Below are 9,013 nucleotides of genomic sequence, written 5' to 3' on the forward strand. Positions count from 1 at the left end.
TCCCTGCATATTTCTAAAAGTTCTATCCTCTCTACTCACTAAGTTTAAAAAATACAAAGAGCTTCCATATCATATCTGTCCTTAAAATACCAAAGCTATCAAAACCTAAAACATCTCAAGTATCTCCTCCTTCCCACTGTCCCCAAACATGTAAGCTCCCTTCTTACTAAACTCTAATTCTGATCCTAACACTGGATCAAGGTTGGTACCTGAACATACGGAGTTACCTAGCAACGGAAGCTCCCTATACTTTTACGAGAGCAGAGGCACAGCACTCAGGAAATAGAGGCAGGAGGATCTGAGTTCAAGGCCAACACAACAAGACCCTGCCATCACCAGTCTGCCAACAATACTTGTGAATTGTGCAATGGCTAAGCACAGGCAGGTCCTTGGGCTTGGAGGATGGGGGCTTGTCTTCATCTGCTCTACCAAAGAGGCCAGTTCTGAGCCAAGCTGTGAAAAGGGGCTAACAGCATTGGGTGTGGGGAAAGAACATCATTCAGAAGAACGTGGAGGCCAGGAAGATTTAAAGTGTGTTAAGGGAAGTCAGCACACTCCATGGGTTTGCAGGGGTCCTACAGCAGAGGCTCCAAGGCTGAACACACACCAGTCACTTGAATGTCACTTTAGCCAGGCAAGTCAGAAATCTTGTCTGTCACATTCAACACAATTAAATCTAAAACAGCTACCTTCTAAATTGGACCACAAGCCTGTCCAAAGTATGCAGTATTCTTTTTGGAACTGCCTAAACTAAAAAGAAACTGGTAACAATCATGACATCGCTTTTAAAAACCATACGGCAGAGTAATCTACAAACCCCGTCAACTCCATATTCATTGTCTCCATCCCTTAATAACCACATCATCAAACGCTGCTTTCTAAGCCTCTGCTTGAACTCTCAGCAAGTAGTGGTAAGACCTGCAATGACCCTTACCAAGTCAAGACAATTTCTGGTGTAAGACAGAATTAAAAAAGAGGGAGTCACAAAGCACCTGGTTTTCTACAATTCAAGCCTAAAAATAAAACAAAACCCTCTAACAGTGGCAAGCTCCTTAGCAGCTAGGTATAAGCAAGCGTTTTCTCTACGCTACAGAGGCATGGGCTGCTTCTGTTACTCACCCTGCTCTGTTTCCTATTCCGAAGCCACTAGAGCTGGGTTGGGTGGAGACATCTTCTATCCTATTAGCAATGTGTTTCTCCAGTCCATCTCAGTTCCATGACTAAGAAACTCTGAGTGGCTACCATCAGACACATAACCACAGTTAAAGTGAAAGCACACTATTATTATTATTATTTTTTTAAGACAGGATCTCAGACTGTAGCCCAGGCTGTTCTTAAACTCTCAGTGATGGCTCCTGGCTCAGCCTCCTGAATGCTGTCACCATCAGCCACTGTACATGTCACTGTTACTGACTATGGGCCTAGACTTCCTACAACATGAGGCTTCCTACTGCCACCAGCCTCACTGCCCCAAAGGGGAGAGCCACCTGAACATAAGCTCTGCTCAGAATAAACAGAATCCACGAACAGATGCAAGTCTGAGGGCTGCTAAGTACAAACTTCCCTGGATTTTTTTGTTTTTCTTGATTCATTTTGTGGTGAGTCCACTTTTACTTTTTTCCTAATCAGTATTAACCATGTGTATGTGATAATAGCCAAATTCTACTAACATGAAAATGAGGTAAACTCTCAGCACTTATTATTATGTCTAACTTTATAATCTGGCTTTATTGATAGTCCAATATTGATATAAAATATTTAAAAATAATTCTGGCACATTTTAAGAAAACTACCTTACACTGTCTTCATTCCTGTTTGTTTGTTTGTTTTTTTAAAGAAAAATCGATATTTTGCCCTATAGAAAAATAGAAAAAAATAAATGTCTATAACTTTATTATGTAACACTAGAAAGCATGAATAATCAACTCAGAAATTAAGAGCTCTCATTGTATTACATCAGTTATTTAAAAAATTACCTCCTCCCCGCCAAAGAAAACCACAAGCACCATGTAACGCCTCTTACTTGAAGCTGAAGAGTATGGCGAAGAATAGTTTCTTCTAAGGCATGGATCCACTTCTCTCGCTCGTCTGCATCTCGAGCTAGAACAAAACAGTAGAGGTCAATGTGTCACTTCCTTCACAGCTCAACGTAAGGAAGCATCTGACTTCTTACCCAGATTCAATATCTAGGCAGATTTACAAAATACTCAACAATTCTAACAAAAGGAATAAGTATGTTTAATAATAGGTAATTACTTATGCCTCAGGCCAACATTCTCAGGGGGAATGACCAAAAAGGCTGGACTGATTATTTTTTAATTGCTTCATTAACAGGTGAAGGGGTTTTAAAATGTGACACATATTCACACATATTCCACAGAGAGGAATACCATTCAGTCAGTAACAAAAATAAAAATAATTATTTGTGGCAACATAGACGGAATGCATGAAATAAGCCAGGCATAGACACATAAGCACCATACAATCTCCCTTGTCTTCTCCCAACAGTGGAAGTCACAAAGGTTGATGTAGGGTGCAGTTGTGAGAGGGCGCATAGAGTCGAGGGGGAGGAGTAAAGATGAAGAAAGGGCAGATTGGTACGTACTAAGGTACACTAGCCAGAAGCAAGCAGCTCCGGTGAGCTGTTGTACTGCTGGGTTACTGTCAATACCAATAGCTAAAAGAAAGAATTTTCAAAGTTTTTACCATAGAGAAGTGATTATGTTTGCAGAAATAGGTATGCTTAGCTGATTTAAAATAACACCATGTATATATGCATCAAAGCATATGCAGGATCTTAATTTTTTATCTATCAGTTAAGAAATAAATTTAACTTAGATAAACTTTTTAAAAAAAGGAAGGAAGAAGGAAGGGAGGGAGGGAGGGAGGGAGGGAGGGAGGGAGGGAGGGAGAGAAAGCTAGCAAGCCAGGTGGTGGCGGCACACACCTTTAATCCCAGCACTCAGGAGGCAAAGGCAGGCGGAGTTTGAGGCCAGCCTGACCTACAGAATGGGTTCCAGAACAACCAGAGCTGTATGGAGAAACCCTGTCTCAAAAACCAAAAAACACAAACAAAACAAAAAAGAACAAAAAAGAAAAGGAAAGAAAAGAAAAAGAAAAGACAGACAGAAGACAGTTACCATAAACCAAAGTAGTAAAGAATTATGGTCAGTATCTTGTAAAGGGCAAACATCTGCAGGAAAGGGCTAATATTTCGGGATTTCCCTGGCAGCATTATAACTTTCTAAGGAGGAGTTGTGTACTGGATGATGAACTTAAGATCTATCAGTGTGTGTGCCAAGAGTAGTTGGCAACTCTATCTTCTGGCAGAATTTGAGATAGAACCTACAAGTCTTTTTAAGAGAAAAGTTGAAGAGCAGGGCCCACTAGCACAGTGGCTCTCAACTGGTGGGGTGTGACCCCTTTGGGAGTTGAATGACTCACAGAGGTCTCCTAATACCAGTGGAAAATGATTCATAACAATAGTAAAATTATGGTTATAAAGTAGTAACGAAAATAATTTTATGGCTAGGAGATACCACATGGGGAACTGTATTAAAGGGTCGCAGTATTTACAAGGTTGAGAACCACTGCATTATTAGCAAAAGGGATTTTGGTTAATTAGGCTATGTCTTGATTAGGATCCCAAAATGGCTTCATTGTGGAACTAAGGATAAATCAGAATTAAAACAAATTAAACAATTTGTTTAACAATTAAACAATTGTTAAAACAATTAAAATTGCTTGGTCATATATGTAGGCCTAGAAGATCTTAATACCTGAAGTAGACTAAAGAACTCCCTATACTAGTGACTCTGGCTTAGCAAAGGGGGTGACAGATCTCTATAGGTTGCTGACTTTTTCTTTCTTTCTTCCCTCCCTCCCTTCCTCCCTCTCTCTCTCTCCCTCCCTGCCTTTCTTCCTTTTCTGGGACAGAGTTTCTCTGTGTAACCCTGGCTGTTCTGGAACTCACTCTGTAGACCAGGCTGGCATTGAACTCAGAGATCCGCCTGCCTCTGCCTCCCAAGTGCTGGGATTAAAGGTGTGTGCTATCACCACTCAGTACTGGCTTCTTCTAAAAACAAATTTTCAAATATAGTCCAGCCCACATGTAAATACAATCAAATATACATATGGAGGTGCTTCTGCAGATGAAGCCACACATAACTGAACACCAAGACTAACAGGAACTCCAGATTAGTTTATAAGTAACCAAGTGGTATTTTTAAATTCTATTTATTTTTTATTGTATTACTGTAAGATTGGTAGGGAGGTTAGAGGACAATTTTGTAGTCAGTTGCTCTGCCTTTCCTGTATTCTAAGAACTACATTCAGGAAATGCTGAACCATCTATTTGGCTCCTCATTTTATTTTTCAAATAATCAAATATGAATTCTCAAATTACAATAAATTTTAAATATATATAATAATCAAAATTAAGAACTCGGTGGATGAGCTCTAACAGCAATTAAGACAATTAGAGATCTGAAAGAGGGTGTAAGAAAGAGCAATGGCAGCAGGCAGTTGAGGGATATAAAGTACTCATAGTGGGCCGGAGAGATGAGCCGGAAGTTAGGGAGCTCGCTGCTCTTCCAAAGGACTCAAGTCCTGTTCCCAGGCCCACCCTGGGCAACCCACAACCACCTGCAACTCCAAAAGGTAAGAAAATGTAATGTGCCCATGACTGGAATACTGGAGGGGGGCAGGGAGGACAGGGAACAGATGTGAAAGCCCGCTGAGAGAGAAAAACAGGAATAAAGTGGACATAGGGAAGGAAAAGAGCCCATAATTCCCTGGGGGCTTGGGTGCATTCCTAGGTGACTGAGTGTCAAAACTTTTGACAGCACCTGCAAAGGACAGGATACCCCCATCTGCTAAGAAAATCGTATGAACAAGATTACAAAACATGTTTACAGCCAAAATACACATCATGACATTTAGTAGCCACATACCATGAGTTTTTCTGATGAAATTTTACCACAATTACGAATCATGCTGACACTCAAGATGTCTTATCGCCTATGACCCATGTCATAAGAATTCCTGACCTTTCTTGACCTATACTTTTATATAATCAGTGCACCTCATCTGTTAGCCCCTACAATGCACCTCATAAGTTATTGTACATGCTTTCTTTTACCCTAGGTAAAAATATACCAAAACAGTTTAATCTTTCAAATATAGCTACAGTTCCAACCCACAAAAGTCATGCACACAGCTGCTGCTAAGAAACTTTATTTTCAAGAAGTCTGAGCTTCCTCTTAAGTTTGTGCAGTACCCTCCAAACACACACACACACACACACACACACACACACACACATGCTGCCTGTATGTAATAAACCACAGTCTTACTTCATGCTGACTGCCTTCCTTTCTGAGACTTGACTTCACTGGGTGGAGGTTCCTAAGGGACACCCACCCCCCTCCAGGGGTCGTGGCTGGCAACTTCAAGTTGCACTGCACATTGCTGGTGACATTGCCTGGGTGAGAATTTTCAAAAATTGATGAAAGGCATTAAGTCACAGATTTCAGAAGCCTTTGGAATCCCAAGTAGGTTATTCACTATAGAATCAAATCCTTGAGCAAATACTGAAGGCATTCTCAATACTCCAGAGTAAAATGGCTGGATAACCCATAGAGAGTTATGTAAGTATATATTCTTTAAGAAGACTAGGAGTGGTTTCTTTAGAGAACCCAGACAGACGGTTAAGTAAACAGGCCAAGTTTTACAATTAAGGACCTTGACTCATTCACTTTGAACTTCTGTGCAGGTTGGGAGGTGTGGATCCACTTTCACAGCTGAAATCTCATTTTGTCAACACAATTTATTGAACAGGCTGTCATTTTTCCAGTGTGTGTTTTAGACACTTTTGCCAAGAACTAGGTGGCCACCGAGTGCTCATGAGTAAAAGCACTTGTCATGCCAGCCTGATGACCAGGTTTGATCCCTGGAGCCCGTGATAGGAGAGAACCAACCCCTGCAAGCTGTCTTATGAGTGCAACAGGCATGCTGTGACCACAATCCTGCCTACACTCACACACAGAGGAGGGGATGCATCAGTGGGGTGAGGGAGAAGAGGAGAGAGTCATCAAAAAAAAAAGATTCTGATGGAAAATGCCAGAATGAAATGTATGATTGAGGCCCACTCACAGGCAAACCAAGTGATGCTAACTTATACTCTCTTGGTATCGGGAACACCCCTGGATCAACTGCTGAAACTTGAGAGTCAGTTGATCGGTGACGTTAATTAATCAGTGCCAATTTCCTTACATTAGTATTTCTAATGCTAATGACTACACTGCACATATGAGGGAAACTTGCCATTTTCAGGACAACTTAACAGAGGTTGGTTTTCTCCTTCTGCTATGTGGGTCTCAGGGTAAAACTCAGGTCATGTCCACACATTTGGTGGCAAGTGCCTTTACCCACTGAAAGATCTCACCCAGCCCAAGACTGAGATTTTTAAATATAATTTTTAAAATTTAAAACAAATATTACGATAATAAAGCAAAAACATAACAAATAAATGGAAACATGGCATTCATGAAGCACTCCCATTCTATAATACTCAATTTTAATTCAATTTCTAGATTAAGTAAAATGCTAATTAAAATTCAAAAACCATTTTTTGAGATTTGCAAAGCTGATTCTAAAATTTTTCTCGAACTGCAGAGAGTACAGAGTAACACAGACCTTTCTGAAGAGAGAGAGGTACCTTTGTGGGAGAGTCCAGGCCAAATAAGAAGTCATATGAAGTGGTCATGAAAGGCTGTGGGCAGTTACTTACCAGCCCTCACTGCTGACCTGCCCACAACCTAAGCCTGGCTGCAACTGAGCATGCTCACTCGCTCTGAAGAGCTGCTCCTCCCTGTGCAGCTGCTCACTGGACCTCAGCGCTGAGCTCACTGCTTGCACCACCTCTAACTCTCTCCTCTCATTCAGCTCCCTCCTGGAAGCTGCAGAGATCTGCTCACTTGCCAGCCCTATGGTAGTTTTCCATCAAACTCCAATAAAACTGTCCTCAAGTTTCAAAAAGAAAATATGGGGCTAAAGATGCAGCTCAGTTAATAGATAATGTTTCCCAAAAGGCAGAGCCCAAGTTCAAGGTTATCATTGGCTACCGGAGCAAGAATGAATAAACTGAAAGAGAGTAGAAACCAGAAATAGGTCCCAATGTGTAATGCAGACACTTGATTTGAGACAAAAGTGCATTAATGTGCAGTAAGAAACAACTGTTTAGTAAATGGCACTAGGATAATTATGAAGAAAAATGAAATCTAATCCTACCGATACTATACATAAATCAAGCCCAAATGTTTTCTTTAGTTTGTAATATAAAAGAAAAAAACAAAATTTGAAGCGAAAGAGACTATCTTCATATTTTGATACAGGAAATAAATAGCTCCTAAAGGGGACACAAAACCACCAATTACAACAAAAAATGGCAAAAATCGGTGTGTGTGTGTATGTGTGTACTCAAAAGGCTCTTGAGGTAAGAAGTTTAGAGGTGAATTTTACAAATGTTTTTAGACATTAAGTTAATCTCTAAATGTTCTCTAACATCCACCATGCCTCTTCATATATGGTGGAGTCTGTTTTATACCCTCTGAGCCAGAAAGTTGTAATTTTTGTCTATGGTTCTCAATGAGAGGCATATTTATAACATGTCCTGGTTAACATATACAAGTGTATGGATACATATGTACATATAAAACCAGAACATTAGGTTCATAAAACAATACTTGTTCTTACAATATATTATTAATATTCGTTCTCCTGCTCCCTCTCCCCTACCCTCTTTTCTCTTCTCGTCTCTTCTCCTTCCCCCTCCCCCTCCAACCCCTTCTCTCTCTTGCTCTCACCTGGAACTCACTTTATAGACCAAACTGGCTTGGAATTGGTAGAAATCGCCTCTCTGCCTTCCCCAAGTACTGAGATTAAAAGTATACAGCACAAAGCCCAGCATATTGTCTTTTTAAATTTCACTTTTGAAAAAATAAAAAAGATGATGGAGAACAAGGCTGAGGAAATGGCTTAGCGGCTAAAGTGTCTGTCAAACAAACATGAGAACTTGAGACAGGATCTGGCACCAATCAAAAGGTACCTCAGCACTGGAAAATGGAGACATGGGGAGCCTAGGGATGCCCTAGCCAGCCAACGTAGACAGCTTCCTGTTCAGTGAGAATCCTGTATCAAAAATTAACATAGAGAATGACACAGGGAGACATCCAACAATTGACTTCTAGCCTCCACATGCACACAGATACACACACATGCACACATGCCTCCCCTTCCCCCACATGAATGCCGACTTGCACTTACTGAGCGAGATTCAAAGGCTCATGAGATGGCTCAGCCGTTAAGGTGCTTGCAGCCATGTCTGAAGACCTATGTTTGATACCCACGACTCAGTGGAAGGAGAGAACTGACTCCTACAAGTTGTCTTCTGACACCTGTGCAGACACTAGTATATCCACACACAAACACACACAAGATAGGGAAAATCCATTAACTATTAAATCAACCCTTTGGCAAAGGTTACTGTAAGCCATTTCAATTTCCCACAAAACAACTCTCACCATTATCTCTTACGTTCTATGAGGGTGGCTCCTGGGTCCAAACCCGGGTCATTCCCAGCTCTGCCCTTATAAACCTGGACCTTCACACGTTTTTGATGCCCTCTGAGCCTTAAGTGTCTCATCTGTACTGTGGGATGACAGTATCGCCTGTGAGGATGAGACTATTGGGAGGTTGGGAGGTTTAAGAAAGTTGCATAATATAGTTATACTAGTTCATAAAATAGATAATATTGTTAGACACACAGCCAAAAAAAAAGATATGTTTTAATAATCAAACAAACAGCCAGAAAAAAATCATTAATAAACTGTTTGTATGAACTAACCAGTACCCCGAGCTCTTGACTCTAGCTGCATATGTATCAAAAGATGGCCTAGTCGGCCATCACTGGAAAGAGAGGCCCATTGGACACGCAAACTTTATATGCCCCAGT

At 40.8% G+C, this 9,013-nt stretch overlaps 1 protein-coding gene across 6 annotated transcripts in view; it reads right to left on the bottom strand.

The window, feature by feature from the left end:
* Osbpl9 (oxysterol binding protein like 9) overlaps positions 1–9,013 on the bottom strand; it is a 143,283-nt gene that overhangs the window by 66,517 nt on the left and 67,753 nt on the right. For 5 of the 6 annotated variants that reach the window (XM_021159245.1, XM_021159244.1, XM_029476197.1 and 2 more), the window contains one exon: positions 2,024–2,100. In XM_021159245.1, the coding sequence (XP_021014904.1) occupies positions 2,024–2,100 (77 nt within the window). Of the gene's footprint in view, positions 1–2,023; positions 2,101–8,325; positions 8,344–9,013 lie in introns of those variants that run through there. The other variant, XM_029476200.1, reaches the window with a different exon arrangement.

The sequence above is a fragment of the Mus caroli genome, chromosome 4 (assembly GCF_900094665.2).
Source record: "Mus caroli chromosome 4, CAROLI_EIJ_v1.1, whole genome shotgun sequence".
Lineage (NCBI taxonomy): Eukaryota > Metazoa > Chordata > Mammalia > Rodentia > Muridae > Mus > Mus caroli.